This window comes from Xiphophorus couchianus, chromosome 15 (assembly GCF_001444195.1).
Source record: "Xiphophorus couchianus chromosome 15, X_couchianus-1.0, whole genome shotgun sequence".
Lineage (NCBI taxonomy): Eukaryota > Metazoa > Chordata > Actinopteri > Cyprinodontiformes > Poeciliidae > Xiphophorus > Xiphophorus couchianus.
Window position 1 is genome coordinate 5,621,975 of NC_040242.1, and position 16,761 is coordinate 5,638,735.

General features: G+C 36.9%; 3 protein-coding genes across 6 annotated transcripts in view; all 3 read right to left on the reverse strand.

The window, feature by feature from the left end:
• The window catches only part of aven (apoptosis, caspase activation inhibitor), a 57,210-nt gene extending 53,374 nt beyond the window's left edge, over positions 1-3,836 (reverse strand). For both annotated transcript variants that reach the window (XM_028040623.1, XM_028040621.1), the window contains exon 1: positions 2,499-3,836. The gene's annotated coding sequence lies outside the window, so the exon portion shown is untranslated. The remainder of the gene's footprint in view (positions 1-2,498) is intronic.
• Positions 3,837-4,092: 256 nt separating this feature from the next.
• emc7b (ER membrane protein complex subunit 7b) lies at positions 4,093-8,361 on the reverse strand. The gene is made up of 5 exons (XM_028040624.1): positions 7,997-8,361; positions 6,980-7,099; positions 6,762-6,900; positions 6,445-6,525; positions 4,093-4,899 (listed from the first exon to the last, which is right to left on the reverse strand). Exons 1-5 carry the CDS (start codon positions 8,227-8,229, stop codon positions 4,738-4,740), a joined length of 735 nt encoding a protein of 244 aa, XP_027896425.1. The 5' UTR covers positions 8,230-8,361; the 3' UTR covers positions 4,093-4,737.
• Positions 8,362-9,432: 1,071 nt separating this feature from the next.
• katnbl1 (katanin p80 subunit B-like 1) lies at positions 9,433-16,318 on the reverse strand. Of its 3 annotated transcripts, XM_028041004.1 has the most exons (10): positions 16,131-16,318; positions 15,505-15,629; positions 15,334-15,371; positions 13,392-13,662; positions 13,198-13,313; positions 13,066-13,116; positions 12,306-12,395; positions 11,453-11,557; positions 10,080-10,173; positions 9,433-9,962 (listed from the first exon to the last, which is right to left on the reverse strand). In XM_028041004.1, exons 2-10 carry the CDS (start codon positions 15,616-15,618, stop codon positions 9,930-9,932), a joined length of 912 nt encoding a protein of 303 aa, XP_027896805.1. In that variant the 5' UTR covers positions 15,619-15,629; positions 16,131-16,318; the 3' UTR covers positions 9,433-9,929. The 3 variants fall into 3 exon arrangements, with proteins under 3 accessions (XP_027896805.1, XP_027896807.1, XP_027896806.1); XM_028041006.1 differs by lacking the exons at positions 15,334-15,371; positions 15,505-15,629 and having other exon boundaries at positions 9,734-9,962; positions 16,131-16,315; XM_028041005.1 differs by lacking the exons at positions 15,334-15,371; positions 16,131-16,318 and having other exon boundaries at positions 9,734-9,962.
• Positions 16,319-16,761: the final 443 nt, after the last annotated feature.

Consider the following 16,761-nt stretch of genomic DNA (forward strand, 5'->3'; position numbering starts at 1 on the left):
CTAAAAAAAACTATTATTCCAGCTGTTAATTTTATCCACAACAAAACATTTTTGTAAGTATGAATAAAGGCAACCCTAGAGCATGACGCTGCCACCACCTTGCTTCACTGTGTCTGTTTTGTTCCTGATTTGTGTACTTTTTCAATTTGTGCCCCAAATGTTTATTTTCTGGTTTCATCAGACCAGAAAACATTATTCCATCTAGTTTTAGGAGATTTTATCCAGGCCTGGATGTTTTCTTTAAAAGAAAAAGATTTTATCATGGAATCCTATTCATATATCCAGACTTGTAGAGAACAGGTGTCAAACTCAAGGCCCATGGACCAAATTCGGCCCACCATACCTTCTTATGTGTCCCTCTAGATTCTAGCACTAAGTGTGCTTAAATATTATGATATCAATCAAATCAATGCAGTTTTTATCTGTTTACTCCCAAATTATATCAATCGGTCCCTCCAGTTTCTTGAGAATTATTGTGGAAATTCACGTAAAATCTACAAATCCCCGCACCTTTTTTGCACTAATAATTGGGAGCTTATTGCAGATTTTTCTCCAAAAATTGTCAAAAACTTTTTTTACTTTTTCTAAACAGCTGCCTCGGCTTTAATTGAGGTAATAATATCAATTAATAATGATAATAATTTAATTGATTATAGTCCATGAGCTATACAGGGAGTAATAAAAAGTCGCATTTACCGTCATAAATAAATATAATATTTCAAATATTTCCAAATTAGAACCACAAACACTTTGATTTTTATTGCAAAAAATCATAAAAAGAATCACGAAATCCTGGAGGGACTGAAAAGATGTTCAATAATATTATTTAATTTTAAGGATTCACTGATATTTTAACAGTTTGTTAACAGGTTTTATCAATACATTCTGGCACAACCGGCCCTTTAAGAGCATTGATTATCTGGATTTGGCCCAGAACCAAAATGAGTTTTACACCCCTGCTGTAAAGAATAAAGGAGACAGAAATTAATTCAGCTTCTTCTCTGTTTCTCGTCTTTTAAGTAATTTTGGAGAATATCCTGGATGACTGAGAAGACTTTCTCAGAGTGGTGAATTATTTCTGCGTTGATTCAGTTGTATGTTCAGGATAATCAGCCAGTTGAAAGACCAAATGAAGCCCTACATTCACGTTTCTGGTAGAGGCTACAAGATTTCTTCCTTTGGAAGAGAAAGAGGCCCAAAGCATCATGGATCCTCCACTGTACTCAACAGTAAACATATGCATTTGCCAGATATTTGGAATTTGTTTTATGCTATGTCAGACTTATTTTCATTTCAGGCCACATCAAGATCAAGAATGTCTTTAAATTAAAATTAGAATATAAAAACAGTGATCTGTAACAACTTGACTTTAGTGAGCAGCAACATGGACTTGTGTTTATAAATGTACAAAATATAGATAGCAGTAGTGTTTGTTTATTCTGTAGTTTCATCAACTAGATTGTTAAAACAGGGAGATTGAATTTGAAAAATAGCCATTGTTACTGTTTACTTATAATTTATATACTTAACTGTTTAAATTTCCCAATCTAAAGTTGTATCTAAAGTTGTACTGTTCTGTAAGGTTTTTGTACAAGATTCACATTGGTTATAATGTTAAACTCTTCATATGCATTCAAAATGACTGTTGCTAAGTTTTAGCGAAATGCTCCATTCCTCAACCAAAAATACAGTAAATAATTAATCTGATTAATTATGTATAAAGATTATATTTACCAGAATATTTTAAGTTTCACACCCGTGAATATTAAATGTAAATTTCATACACTGTTTGGGTTTGGTGATGTTTTCTTCTGTTCTGTTTCTGGCTTTTGGGAACTTATCTCATGTTTAAGGGTTAATTGTGCATTTTGTGAATTATGTAGTTGAACAGTAATGTACATGTGAGATTATTTGAGGATAACAGCCCTCCTTGTATCCATCATGTAAAAAATACTTTATATGTTTGAATGATGATTTTGTATTGACCCTTTGCAACTACGTCACTAAATTATTCGAGGCGCCATGATGGACGGCGGAAGTGAGGGACGGGAGTATTGAACAGGGCTACTGAAATTGTTTTCCAAAGTTGTTTTTGCCAGTTTATTCATGGCCTCTACTTGTCCAAGTTCAGCTAATTTATCTATGAATGTGACACACCTGGTTGAGGCTCATAGACGGAGGTATTTACAAAAGTTGGACATAGCTAGCTTAGAAACGACCAATACCTCCTCCCTCCTGACGTGTTGATCAAATTACCGACTCTGCCTGAATTCACACCACATAATTTATGGGATTATGTCATAAACGGCGATTCCCCTTTACACAGAGGAAGCCTTAAAAAGGTAGAAAAGACGAGATGCTAACCACTTCTTTCCATACATGCTAGGCTACATGATTGTCTCCATGATTACCAATGGTTACACGAACATAATGTAATACTGGATATCATCTTTCTAATCATGCTTGCATGTGAAGTTTATAAAAGTTAATCTTCATACCTTGTAAATATTGTTCACTGCAAATCCGCGGTTACACCAAGGGCTGACACGTCATTATGATTAACGGCTGGTGTCCATCGCCGCTGCATTTTTTCTCATTAAAAGTTACAAAATAAAATGACAAGTTTAGTTGTCACCCTTGTCTGTTTGTGCAGCAGACCGCGCAGCAACCCGTGACCATTTTTACTGCGAAATCGACTAAATAACAGTGATATCAGGCTATCAGATGTGCGTTTTTTGATCGGCTTTGCGGGAGCTCATTGGTGGTTTTGACGTCCATCATGGCGGAGCGGGAGGAGTTCTGAAGGCAGTGACGTCACGCGTAGAAAGGGTCGATACTGCTCCAACTGTAAATCTGTCACTGTTGAATTTACAGTTATAAACTCTGTGCCTTTTGTTTTGTTTATATATTTGTGACTGAATCTGTGCTGCTCTGAACTTTTACATTTAGAATCCAAATAAATGCAGAAAGAAACAAAGTCAGACAGACGTTCATAAAGACTCAACAGCGTGGTTGTCATGTTCATTATTTCAGCAATTCTTTTTCCAGGTAGGAAAATATTACGGTTGGGGTCAAAATTATTAGATTTAGATTTCAAGTCAGTTTTATTCAACCAATAACTAAATAAGTCGGGCATCTTTAAAAATACAAGATAAAATAGTTCAATTTTTGAAAAACAATGTTCTATTAATTACATTTTTAATTGAAATAGCATGTCAAAAATATTTATAATTTTCTCTAAGGCTGGGCAATATGACCCCAAAATATTATCAAGATCAAATTAATGAATGCTTTTTTGTTATTGTACCAAACCACAACAAAAATTTATTTCAGTACACCCCATCCAGAGAAGACAATAAACAGAGGAAAACAGGGTGGATTTTATTTCAGTTCATATAAAAAATTACTGATTAGTTTTTGTTTAAAATACCCCTTACTGCTTAAAAATAAAACAAATGGGGGTGATCAGAGAAAATGAGAACAACTCATGAAGAAATTGCAGATAAAAGAGGAAAGATCACATCACTAGTTTAGCAGTACAGTATATTGGATATTTAATACAAAAATCTAATCAGTAATTATCAATGTCAACTGATAGGAATGCCAATATCGTGATACGTTTTTCAGCCATATTGCCTAGCCCTAACCACTTGCGTACGAGACGTTTCCCCCAAATATGTTTGTACTTTAAAAAAAAACAATGATTTAAATATATATATGTTTTGCATTTTAAATAAATAAAAAAGAACCTTTGTAAATATATTTTACCCAGTACTCCTCAAGTAAAAGTGTTTGCTTCACTTGATTCAAATTCTGTAATTGCTATTCAATTAATCACAATATTGAAAGTATTTTTTTAGATGCGTGTTTTGCTACAAATAATCAAGTGTATGTTAAAAAAATGTTATGCTGTTGCATTTTGGGCAAGAAAAAGTTTATTTTCTTATTTTTTAAAAAAAAGGAATTGAATGTTTCAAAATTAGGTTACGTACGTTACGCCTTAGTAGAAATGATGTGTGATTTTCACATCACGTTATGATGTAAAAATCTTAAATATGAAGAAAGAAAATAAGGACATTTTACACATACAACTGAGTTAATGATTTTAATATTGACTTTACTTCCCACTTTATTAAAAAGCAAAACCAGCAACACTCCGCAGATCTGGAAAACCAGCCACACCTCCTTTACTCTCTAACCTGTCAACCACTGTCGCTTTAATTTATACACCTCAGGCACATCATGTACAGTATGTAAGCATACAGTGCACTATAATAATTCATAGAATGAGGTCAAATCAGATCTTCTCAAGTAAAAAAAGGTTATATAGCATTTTAATTTATTTATCTATACTTTTAAATAAGAACTCATCTTAAATTTCAATTTCATTCACAGTCGGATTACCAAAACTGTCCAGGAAAAGAAAAACTCTGAATATGTATATAGGCTCTTTTTTGTTAGATAGAGGAATTTAGCAGCAGTGGGAAAACTACACAAGTAGGAAAGACAAACAGGAAGTAGGAATAATAGCTTTAGCAAACATTTTCCACAGTGCAGCTTGAAACCAAAAACACTTAGCTCCGTTTCAGACAGTATATTGGAAACCACGGCGTGCTCAGAACATTTACAGATGGAGAAAACTGTACAGCAGACCCAGGTGAATGGGGAGGGGGGGAAATGACACTTGAAAAATCTTGCTTTGACGTAGTGAGTCAGTTCCAGCAGGTTGGTCCGGTACTACCTCCGTTTGGCTGCGGGTCTGCTGCCCTTGCTGCCGCTGCTGCTGCTGCTGCCGGCCTTGCTGGAACCCTTGGAGCCAGAGAAGAGCTTGGTCATGAGCTCAGAGACGTCTGGAAGCTCAGGGTTGGGGTTCAGCATGTTCATGGACTGCTCCATTTCCTGCAAACATGGAAGGGATTTAAGAAACTACAGACTAACATCCTTCGGTTGTCTGTAGCTACCCACTGAGGTAATGCTTTGTTAGAAGGGGTGTGCAGAAGACTGTCATAAACATAACACCTGTTATGAACATGAAGGAGTCTTCAGGAATGCTTATGACTACCATCATGAAGTGTTGTAATGACACTTTTCATTTACCTTTAATGCAGGTTTTAATTGAACTTTGCATTAAAAGTGTCATTTAGCGAATAATGCAAAGTTTTAGTGAATCTTTGCATTAAATGAGTCATTACTTACTGAATGACACTTCATGACAACAGTTGTAAACATTTATGAAGTCATTCATGTTTATAGCAGGTGTTATGTCATGTTCATGGCAGTCTCATGTCAGACTTATGCAAAATAAGTCAAATAAGGTGCTACCCACATTGAAAACCACTGTGTAGTCACTAATAACGTATACAAAAGCCGTAGTTCACTATCATAAGTCACTCTGTGTTCATGCCTCTTCAGGACCATTTCCATTCTTTTGCAAAGTCTGCCCCATCTGTCTTTACTCTAGACACCAAACCTGCCCATCACCTCTGTTCCCGTCACCAATTCAAATCCTACTTGCAGGGAATAACCACCAACAATACCCAACATTTCCCTGAGTGTATTATAAGCCTGGCGGGCCACCAGGATTTACTTGCTTCCCCACCAGGCTTAGCATTGTTTGTTTAATTCAAATAGGATTTTTAATACATCATTGACAGTAAAGATAGATTAAGCAAGGGGGTATGCATTAATTGTGCGGCCCCTGCATATCCCTGTTGACCTCACACTATTATTTCCACATTATGATGCCTGCTGGTGCATGTTTGAGTTTTTGTGAATTTTAATATTTAACACAAAATCACGGTGTGCTGCTGCCTCTACCACCAGGCTTAGCAGGTTTACTGGGGGAAACTCTGAATGCCGATCATGATTCTTTCACATTTTGTACTTCAGGTTCATCAGTCGATCTGAAAATCTTTTCACAACCAGAAAGTTCTGAATAAACTCCTCATTTCATCTACACTGAAGCATAACCTGCTCCTCATTTTCTAGCCTTGCTACCTTTCCATTTGGTCTCCTGACAGATCTTATACCACCCTTCTTCTCTGCTTCATGCCCAACTCTCTAACTTCACCCATCCTGGTTTTAACATTCAAAGTCCCTACTGCCAGTTCTGCACTGTTGCTTTCCCTTTTCTCTCTTTGCTGTGATCACTCCTTCCTCCTCTCCTCCAAAGCAAAGTAAATAAATGTTAAACAAGAAATTGACTGTTGACCTGGATCAGATAAAAAACTCAAAAACCCTGCAATCTTTTGTGGCCAGTTGTTGCCCAGCAAATTGATATTATTCCTCACAGTTCTCTAAGAGAAAGTTATTCCATTACAACTCAGTACAATGAGGTCAATATTTAAACACCAGAATGCATTTTACACCAGTTAAAAATGCTACTTATTATAAACATAATAATACATAATAACATAATATCGGAGACGTGAATGTGTCCCTTACCTTCCTCATCTCTGGGTCGTTGGTGTTGACGACTTTGGGCAGCAGAACAATTATGAGCAGAGGTAAAACCATCATCATCACCTGCACAAGCAACAAACATTTAAATGAGGAATTCACCTGGAGCTCAATTCAGTGTTGACAAAAGTCTAAACAGGTTCATATGTAAACTGAAGATGACAAAATCTAAATCACAAGTAGTGACAATTCATTTTACAGGAAATATAAATAAGTTTATTATTCCTTTTACATGACCTGAGATCTAGTATTGCTTTCCGGATATTGTGATTTCTAAGTGAGCCACTAATTAGTTTTATTACCATCGGGTTCATGAGGAAATCTGTCCAGCCCCAAGTTTCTCTCTTCATGAAATAACTGTGAGGACCGCTGGCTCTGATCTGAAGTGGGTAAGGCTGACGAATCACCTCTGAAGTCTTAATGTAGTTCACAAGACGCGCCCTGTGGAGGAGACATGGCCTCAATATGGGTTACAGCTGTAAATAATGTATTTTTGGCTTAAATTATGGTAAAGCCTTACCTCATTTTCCCCTTGGAAGTGATATCAACACGAACTGGTTCAAATCTATAAGTAGGGGTCACAACCTCCACAACATAAGATCCTGAAGGGATGTCATTCACTGCAAAACTCCCATCCGTTCTGTAAAAACAAAAGGGCAACATTTTTGCAAGTAATACAGTAATTTTTTAAGCTTTCTATATTATTGAAAACAGATTTAAATCATTTAAATCACACATTCTGCAACCACAACACAGCTTATCCTTAACATTAAAGCAATAAAAATATATAGCATCAAAATTGTGTTGTTTTTGTTTGAGATATGCCAAATAGTTGAGTGAAATAACACTGAAAGGGTGTGAACACACACTTTTCTGAAAGACACCAACCTCCTGTACAAGAGTGACAGCTGTAGTATCTGGGGTAACATGCATACATGGCAGTAAATATTTAATTTAATAGTTGTGTTCAATTCCAACTAACTATTAAGTGCATTTTGAGTTGTGACATATGGGAAAATCACTGTTCCTTCCAATGGGATGAGGAGAAGCTGCAGCATTCTAAACAGAACTACACCTGGAAACGAGTGTTTGGTTTATATCCATAAAAGATACGAAATTGAAATGACTGTATTGTTATGTACTGTGAACATGTTATTCTCATTAACTCCAACATTTGAAAACAACTTTTCATAGAATTTTTTTGTATAATAAGAAGCCATTATCCGTCATGTTTTGTAGAAAACATTGGTTTGAACTGTTACTATGTTAACAGACTCGACTCTCAAGAGGCCCACATTTAGCATTTAGCATGCGGGCCTTAGGTGAACTTTATGTCGAAATTAACCAAATTCTCGTACATGGTTAATATAGTTACATCCAGGTGTATTAATCTGTAAGTAATCTTCTAGGTTTAAGCCATTATTTGTGTTCCGCATCAACCGTGCGATCACCTGATCTTGAGATGCTAACCAGCAATGCTAACACTAAATACTTAGCAAACAAGCTAACCGCTGGAGCGTCTTTGGTCATTTCTTACCTTAAAAACCCCACATATTCCTCGCCCTCTACCAAGACTCTGGCCGTAGAGACCCAGTCTTGCGTTTTCACGCCAGGAACGATCGCTCTTCCCTCGATTTTGAACTTATCTCCGTTCGGCTGCGTCGATACGCCCGCACCAGGCCCCGTTTCCATGTCGGTGAAACAGCTAACCAGGACGAGGCCGGCTTGAATGAAAAGCCATAACAGCGGCATCCTTCCCCTCTGCGACATGCTGTCCGTTGTTGTTAAACTAAAGCGACCTCGAATAAACTTCGCAGTGACATGTATGTGATGGCAGGTTGTGGGAGAAGCGCTTATTTCAACATCAGCTGTCTCTGCGGGGAAGTGACGTCACATGTGGAAAAGCGATATACAAATTTTGGTACCAAATGTTTTTTTTAAATCACCGTTTTATTTATGACCCTTACTATAAAAACTGAATTCAATTCAAAAATTATTTTATAATCATAGAGACAAATTAAGTTGTATTTGAACTCACCTTAAATAATTTCCTTACTTCAAAGAGTGGTAAATGCTGTTAGCAAGAACATCTCCTGTAGCGGTCAGCATTACAGCTAATAGGTGAAGCCCCTGACTGAAGAAAAAAAAAAGTACACATTTCATGAAAACATTTTTTATTAATGTATCATTGATGATTGTTATGTTAGACATGTAATCTGTGTTTAGTTGCCAAAGATTTGTGGGGACAATCTAATATGCTTTCATGGACCTTACCAGAGGGGCCGCTTTTCATTGGCTGATGCCCATTCTAGCTGGTCACGTGCGTGGCCGTCTCACAAACAAACGCTTCCCGTTAGCTAAGTACAGCATAATGGCAGAACTGATACAACTTCTACACCTTGCAGCCTGTCTGCTACACAGTGTTACGTTAGCTAAACAGATCAATATCCAATGTGTCTGTATCTGACATACAGTATAGATTTTATTTTAGCAGAAAAGGCTTTGGACTAAACTGTTACTCGTGTTAGCCACGTTAGCACCAAGTACAGCTAGTCAATCAACCATCGCTGTGTTCAGGGAAGCGCTGATTAATAATCGAGAAATAAATATCAAGCCTGGTAAACTTGATATTGTAACAGACTGAATGTTTGCATACTTACTTCCACCTACTAAAGTGTAAACATTTGGCAATAATGTTTCTAGCTTAAGTTTAGAGATTTAAAGTTGCATTTACTTTGTTTATAACTTGTCTTTGAGAATATTTTTGCTGTTTTGTCCAAAACTGTCACCACAAACTGGACATTTTCTTTTTTCTCAAGGAGAACCAAGCAGTTTTTTCTAGCGTTACAATCATACTTGACTAGAGAGGAGATATCCAATATTCTGAAAACTGCTGTTGAATGTCACAGAAGACTGGTTCAACAGAAATGAGTAGACAAACCATAGAGAGAAGAAAAGCAATAGTGTTTTTTGTTTTTTTTAGGAAATTTATTTAAAAGAAAATTAAAAGAATGACTTGTTTAGACATTTGTTGGTCAAACAAAACAAGAAGAGGCAAGACAACTAATAACTTAAAGACTCTTGGAGATTCAAGTTCCTGATTCCAAAGAATCAGGCACACAGAAGAAAAAAACAGGGCATTTCAAAGACAAGTGGTTTAGTGAGAGACAAAGACATTGGCACTTCGTAGAGCATCATAATGGCCGATCTTATGAGGTCCACTAAACATGCCCCTTCACAAGACGGTCCACTTCAATGTGAAGCAGTCATTTTCTGTGCAGGCTTGCTGCCCTCCTCCAGAGGAGTCCCCAGCTCTAGGGAGGAGATTTGTCTGAATGATCAAGTTCAGTCCCAGTTAAGAGGTTGTAGTGTCCGCAGAGTGAACCAGTCCATTTCTCTACCAAACATCATCAGTTCAAAATACAGCCATGATCAGCAGTAGTGGTCACATGTGCTACATTTATTAACTGTCAGGGCAGTTGAGAGAGATGAGAGTCAATGGTCTGGAATACAAATGAGAGAGAGCATGATAATTAATTAAACTATAACATTTTTTTAAGTCATTAAACAATATTAAAACTGAATAAAAACATTCAGAGACTGCAGTTGAAGGAACTTACGTTCGCCAGCTCTCCCACTGATCCTGAAACCAAACATAATCGAGATCCTTCCTTCCACAAGTCCTTCAGTCGCTGCTTCATGACATCGACATTCCTGAAACAAACACAAAAGTGTAATCTAGTGGTTTTTACAGGCTGACAACTGACAGCTGCCAACACCAACCAATACTTTAACTAGGACCTGGAAAACTACCAGAACTTACAAACTTAAAGGCATGGTTTTCCCTAGTGTATTATAAGTCTGGAGGGCCACCAGGCTTTACTTCTGCCCCCACCAGGCTAAGCATTGCTTTTTTAAAAGTCTTTTTAAAATGCTTGCATTTTTTAAGGCTGGTATTAATCTTCCAATCTTTTAATAATACATAATTATCAAGTGATATTTACAAATTTCCTGTTAACTTAAAAAAAAAATTCATTCAAAAACACAACGAGCTGCTGGGTGAATGACTGCCCTGGCGCTCAACCACCAGCAGGTTTTCTGAGAGAAACCTTGGATGATGACCCATTATGCCTCCTTTAATAGGTTAGGATAGGCCTACAAGTATACAAAACATGTTTAATAAATGTTGTACGCAGAATAATTCTTCGATAATCAGATTTCCATATACTAATGAGCTCCTTTCAGAATTAGCTGTTTTTGGGCCTCTTATCACTTTAAATCCAAATAAGTTGCTCCAAAAATCAGCATTTACACTCGCACGTGAAAATGGCTGCAAACAGATGCACAGTTATACAACCATACATCTTTGAAAAGCATTAGTAGAGCCTTCTGCACAACCAACAAAAATTTAGTAAGTGATTTTGGGATGGTAAGTCAATAACAAAACGCTTGTCTTTTCCAGCAGCCATTGTACAACGGTTTAACCTCCTGACCAAACATCCTGAAGCTTAGCTCTGGTTGCTAGGTGACGGGATGGGCTTTCCTGCGGTTGCTAGGTGAGGGGCAGTGCTTGTTGTTAAGACGGGTATTAATCTTTTTGTGGCATTACATTCCAAAGGTTTTTGAAACCACTCATTTTCTAGACACCAAAATACAAACTTATTGCCAACAAACATCTGGTTAGTTTTTTTAAAAGTGTACACAGCAAAGTCTTGACCCTGTCTTTTAGTATGAACTAAGGAAAGCACTAATTTCAGCTGAACACATTTCATTTTATTCTACATTCAGCTGCTGTCGTCAACAGAGCTAAATGTAGATTTAGTTGTGATAAATCTGAGATATTAAGCTGAATATTAATCGGTAACAACATTAAAGCCGTCCACCTTAAAGGCCACTGGAAATCCTCGCTCATTCTGAAATATGAGCGTCACAAGACGATCAAAGGTTCAACTTTGGAGATTCGTTAAGATGGTAATCAGCATGGCACACCCACCTATCCTCTGAACAACTGTCCTGCAGTCTCTTCTCGGCTTTGGAAAGTTCAGGCCACCATTTCCTGATGACGGACTGAACCCAGCGTAAAGCCACCGTTATGTGCCTGTCAAAAAAAAAAAAAGAAAAACGATAAATGCAGTAGTTAGGCCTGACCGGTTTTCACCCTATCCCAGTCATTCTTAGACATAAACAACAGGTTTGTATAATGTAAGAAGAAGAGCGCCCCCTCTGGTTCTGTAATGGCAAGCAGAATTGGCTCAAGGCAGATCTAAAAACTCATTTTTCAGGGAAATAATTGTGGCGTTTTCACTGCAGGGACTTTAGTAAGTTTTTCCTGGACCAAATCAGAAAAGAGCAGGTAGTATTGTGGTGGACGGTAAGTATGACTCCTTTACTTTAGTCATAACATCCTCTGCCCGTCATAATTTTTGGTAACATTATAATGACTTCAGTTTTATATTTTTACTTCCGCACAACATCGTATCCCATGCACAATGATTCGGTGTATTAAAAACACTGAATAAGTTTTTTAAATCAGCAGTTTATGTTGTCATACTTTCATTAAGTGGAACTGGAAAACTATAATGAGAGGAATTTCTGCTTCAGCGTTTCCTCATATATGGAAGGAAAAACAATCTCTGAAGTCCATAAAAAATGTTCACCCTTATATTAAAATATTTTCTCACAGTTTACACTCTCTGTCCAAGATTGTCATCTTCCTCCTTTTCACAAAAAACTAGTATTTCTACTGCTACATGGTTGGGAGGGAGAAGCAAGGGAAGAAATCACAACAACTAAAACTTTTTGGATGGATGTGGTGATACAATACTGACGATATCAGAGGAACTTACTCTTCATACTTGCTGGAAAGAATGACTTTGACTTGGGGCAGCAGGTCAACACAGCAGCCAAGTGACAAACATGGCGCTTCAGTTTGAAGGCTGAAAAAAATCAGAAAAAAAGAAGCATAAATAATGAATGGATGGTGATTCACAGTTGACTGAAGGGGAATTAATGATCGTACACCTGAATTTTCTGTAGGAGGCAGAAAGGTAAAATACTTTATTTCAGTAAAGCAGTAGACTCTCTTTAGCATCTATTTACGTCACACATTCAGTTCAGCCATAAAATAATAAAACACAACTGATATTTAAATGAAATGAAGAAAAAGAAGTTGAGGTCACTAAAAACTACATTGATTTTTATCACTTATTGTGGTATTTATTGATATGTAAGAGTTTTTATTTGTATTAATATAGTTATAATATATATTGACAAGGTACAGTTGAAACCAGAAGTTTAAAAGAAATTTCCCTGATATATAATCTATTCAAAAATAGTCACACAAAAGAAATCTCAATAAGTTTTCCAACATTTACCAAATAGAAATAATTTTAGTACTTCTGACTGACAAAACCAGAAAAAATTTGGTCTAATTTAGCTTCAGAGAGTGATAAGAAAATTGTGTATGTATCTTTATTTGCTGTATGTAAACTTATGGCTTCAGCTGTATAATCCTATCACTGACACATTACATTTTAAAACCACCAGTAGTGAAAAAAAAAACTTTACAATTTAACATCTGGGCTATAAAAACGAAATGTGACTCACTTGTTAGTTAAGACAGGCAAGCAGTCAAGCAGCACTCCTGTGTCTTGTATTCTGAGGAGCAAAAACAACAAAAAATGAGTCACATGGTTTGAGAAAAAGCCCAAAGCACCAAACAATACGATATAATTCTACCTTATAAGGTAGGATACCAGCTCGCTGGCATTTCTTCGCCATAGTGTCAGAGCTACTTTAAGTCGGAGATCTCTTCCAAAGAGAATGTGGGTCATAGCTTCATGGTCCTTTGATAACTTGTGAAAAATAAAAATTACTTGCGTGTAAGAGAAAAACCAAGACTGTGAACGTTCTTTTAAAAGTCTGTTTCTCACCTCGGTAAAGTCTGCGTACTTGGAGCTGGTCCCTGCCATCTTGGAAGCCTCAGCAGGGTTCATCGGCGGCCTGGAGTGAACGCCCCGCACGTCATCGGAGCATGTCACCTCATTTTCCTTGTTGGCCATGCCGGGGCCACGGAGACGGCCTACATTTGATGACCTTCGGAGCAGCTTTGCACCCACCTCCACCGATGAACAACTCCTCCTCTTGCAAGGCAACGGGCGCTGTGTTTTGCCTGGACTCTGCACTCTGTGATGCACCTGGAATCTGAGGGGAGAAACGCCAAGATGGGCCAAAGCAGCGGTGGTTCAGTCAGGAAGTGAGATTCAAAGCCATAAATATTCTGTGTTGATGGAATGGGAAGATGACTTACAGGTGCATCTCAATCAATTAGAATATCACTGAAAACTAACTATATTAATTCTAGATTATGACCAACAACTACTGAAAACACAAAATTCAGCTTTATTAGCCCACCCAAAACCAGGAATCTTCAATCTGCTGCTCTTCAGACCTTCTTAATGACTTTGACTAAAAATGGGCAAACTATTATTAAAACTTAATATTTGAATCTTTTTAAATAAAGATTTAAATATCAAGTTTTAGCTGTTTGTGGAATTTTTTCCCATGTTTGTTCGCATATTTTTATGGGGATCTATTTTTCTTGTGAGTTCAAAATTTTGAGGTATTTTTCATCATTTCCAAAGAAGAAATTTTTACCCATCAGTTTTTGGCAAAAGTTTAATGTTTGTCCTTATGTTGGCGTCTAGAAATAGAAATAAAATGGGGACTGTTTAAAAATGACAAATATCTACTACAGGAAATTGGTTCTCAAAATTGAAAAGCCCATAAAATTTGTGGTTCTAAATGGGTTTTATTTAACTAAAGGTTGGAGAAAAAGAAAAAACGTTTTTAATATATACAGTACAGAAATGTCAGCCTTTTCAAATGTATGCCTGTACAGGGTTTCCCCCAGAAAACTTGCTAAGCCCGGTGCTCAGGGCGCAAGGGCAGCTGTCCGCCATGTTTTTGAGTTAAAAAATATTTAAAGTTGACAGGAAATTTGAAAATATTACTTGATAGTTGTGCATTTGTTTAGGTATGGAAGATTCAAACCTAAACACCAACTATAAAGTCTTAAAAAAAGGCAAAATTTTAAAAAAAACTAAGATAATTTAACAATGCTAAGCCTGGTGGGGGCACAAAGAAAGCCTGGTGGCCCGCCAGGCTTACAATACAGTAGGGAAACCCTACTATTCAGTACTATGTCAGTAATATATGTGTTGATGCGTGTTGAGATCGTCTCAAAAATGTTTTGAAAGCTTTAAGATACTCTTGTAAACTCATTAAAAGATTACAATAAAGTTATTTCTTTTCCAAAACTTCAGATGGATCCAGTTGTAACTTTTTCACAAAACTGTGTTGTTTGGATCAAAGTACATGTAATTATTTTCCAGTGACTGAGTGGATTTTTATCTAGAGTTTATGTTTACAATGAACTCAAGTCAGTCACAATCCATCTTATAAATATACCCATTTGAATAGACTTTGCCTCAAAAATATTCTCAAATTTCTAGCTGTCCCTGTTGCTTCTACATTTATTTTTTTCTACCAATTTCCTTCCACATAATTTGAATGAATATGCTTGGACACGACAAATCAAAAATGTACACCAATTCTTTTAAAAACTGAATGTTGTGTTTTGATAAGGTGAAATTAATAATAGAAATTATCTTGAACTATCCAATTTTACATTTAAAGATTATGAAACATATGAATGTTACATTTTCTTATTTCAATCACTTAAAAAATTTGATGATATTCTAATTTCTTGAGGTCTACCTGTAATATTCCAGGGCGAAGAGGGACTAATCTGTGGGACGGTGAGAGAATGATTATATTTGGATAAACCCCACGGATGTGAAATTAGAGACTCACCTGTCCTTATCTAATTCTTCCTTATTAATAAAATCCACCTAAAACAAAAGGATAGGGGATGAAGGCACTACCACTGCTAGAAACCACTGATCTACACTTCACGTTCACCAGGATTTAACACACAAATTTACTGTATTTCATGCATTAAACCAAAGTTCTTGGTATTCATACCTGCTTCATGTTCTTTTCAGTAGAAACATACAGGCAGGACCGCAGAAAGCCATTGGATTTATTGCAGTTGACCTTAAAGACTTCCCGTTGCTTACAATGGTTGCCAGCTGCCATAATAAGGGACACTGTTGAACAAACATAATCATTGATAATGTAACTCATATATCCGGAGCTGGCAGCTAACATTAAGGCGATCTTTTAACACAAGATCAACTAAGAATGTGTTAAAAGGTAAATCTAAGTGTAAACGTTCTAATTAAATAGGCGTTTCCCGATTTAGACTCGTTAAGCTGCAACAAAAGTCGAAATTAAAGTTCAGAATACACTTCTAGCTTTCATAAACATGAAAACAGGCCATGTAAGGAAGTGAACATTAACCGATAAGACGACAATTTAATACTACCCAACTGACGTTATAAGTGGCTTTAACGTTTAGCATTTAGCTCAACTGCGAAGAAAAGACGGAGACGTTAAAAGTGACGAGCTGGGCCGCTGCTACGAGCTAGCTAGCTAGCTAACAGGTTAGCCTCGCCACCTTCAGGGAACATATGGCTTCACACAAAAACAAATGGTTATTCCGACAAGCTACTGTTTTCACCATTTACATCGGGGGATTGAATACCAACCAACTCATTTTGTAGGGCGTAGTAAAGGCTCCTCAGATGTGCAAATCCACAAAAAAAAAACAACGTGAAAAACTGGTTAAAGTCAGACCGAAAACTCCACCTCGATGTTAACGCCTCACAGTTTAACCATTCAAATGAATACACCACCGGTGTGCGGGATTGTGGGATTGATTTTGGCAAAGAAAGGAATGGAGTTTGGGTAGTTTTAGCGACAACTGGTGGACGTTGACAAACAAGCATTTGTAACGCCACGCTATGGCGCCATCATGTGGTCGGTAGTCTGCACTGCAGCTTAGTAAAGGTAGGGCGCCATTTTCACGGCGCTTCTGGACGACTTCCAAGTAAAACGACTCATGATAATGTCAAAGTTGTAACTTTCAGTTTAATCGACAGCTGTTGTTAAAACAATAGTACAAGTCTAAAATAAATAAGTAAACCTGGTCTTGTGTGGGGTTCTTCTTACAGTTTTCTGTTTTGCTTTTAATGACAGAGAATAAGTCCTTTTCCAACTTTCTCACGTTCTCAGTCAGCCACCAAACACTGTCTTCCAACACATTTTGTGTATTTATATTTATTTTTTTATTATTAATGCTGATATAAAAGGATGGAAGCTAGACAGATGGTCATAAAA

Bases quoted from the DNA above. Each gene is read 5' to 3' on its own strand.
- emc7b (XM_028040624.1), bottom strand. From the start codon at position 8,229: ATGTCGCAGAGGGGAAGGATGCCGCTGTTATGGCTTTTCATTCAAGCC. The intron at 6,526-6,761 runs GTAATAAAACTA...TTGCTTGTGCAG, and splicing joins ATTTCCTCATGAACCCGATG to GTGATGATGATGGTTTTACC. The intron at 4,900-6,444 runs GTAAGGGACACA...CCATGTTTGCAG, and splicing joins ACGACCCAGAGATGAGGAAG to GAAATGGAGCAGTCCATGAA.
- katnbl1 (XM_028041004.1), bottom strand. From the start codon at position 15,618: ATGGCAGCTGGCAACCATTGTAAGCAACGGGAAGTCTTTAAGGTCAAC. The intron at 13,663-15,333 runs GTGAGTCTCTAA...TTCTCCCCTCAG, and splicing joins GAAGAATTAGATAAGGACAG to ATTCCAGGTGCATCACAGAG. The intron at 9,963-10,079 runs GTAAGTTCCTTC...TTTGTATTCCAG, and splicing joins CAGTGGGAGAGCTGGCGAAC to ACCATTGACTCTCATCTCTC.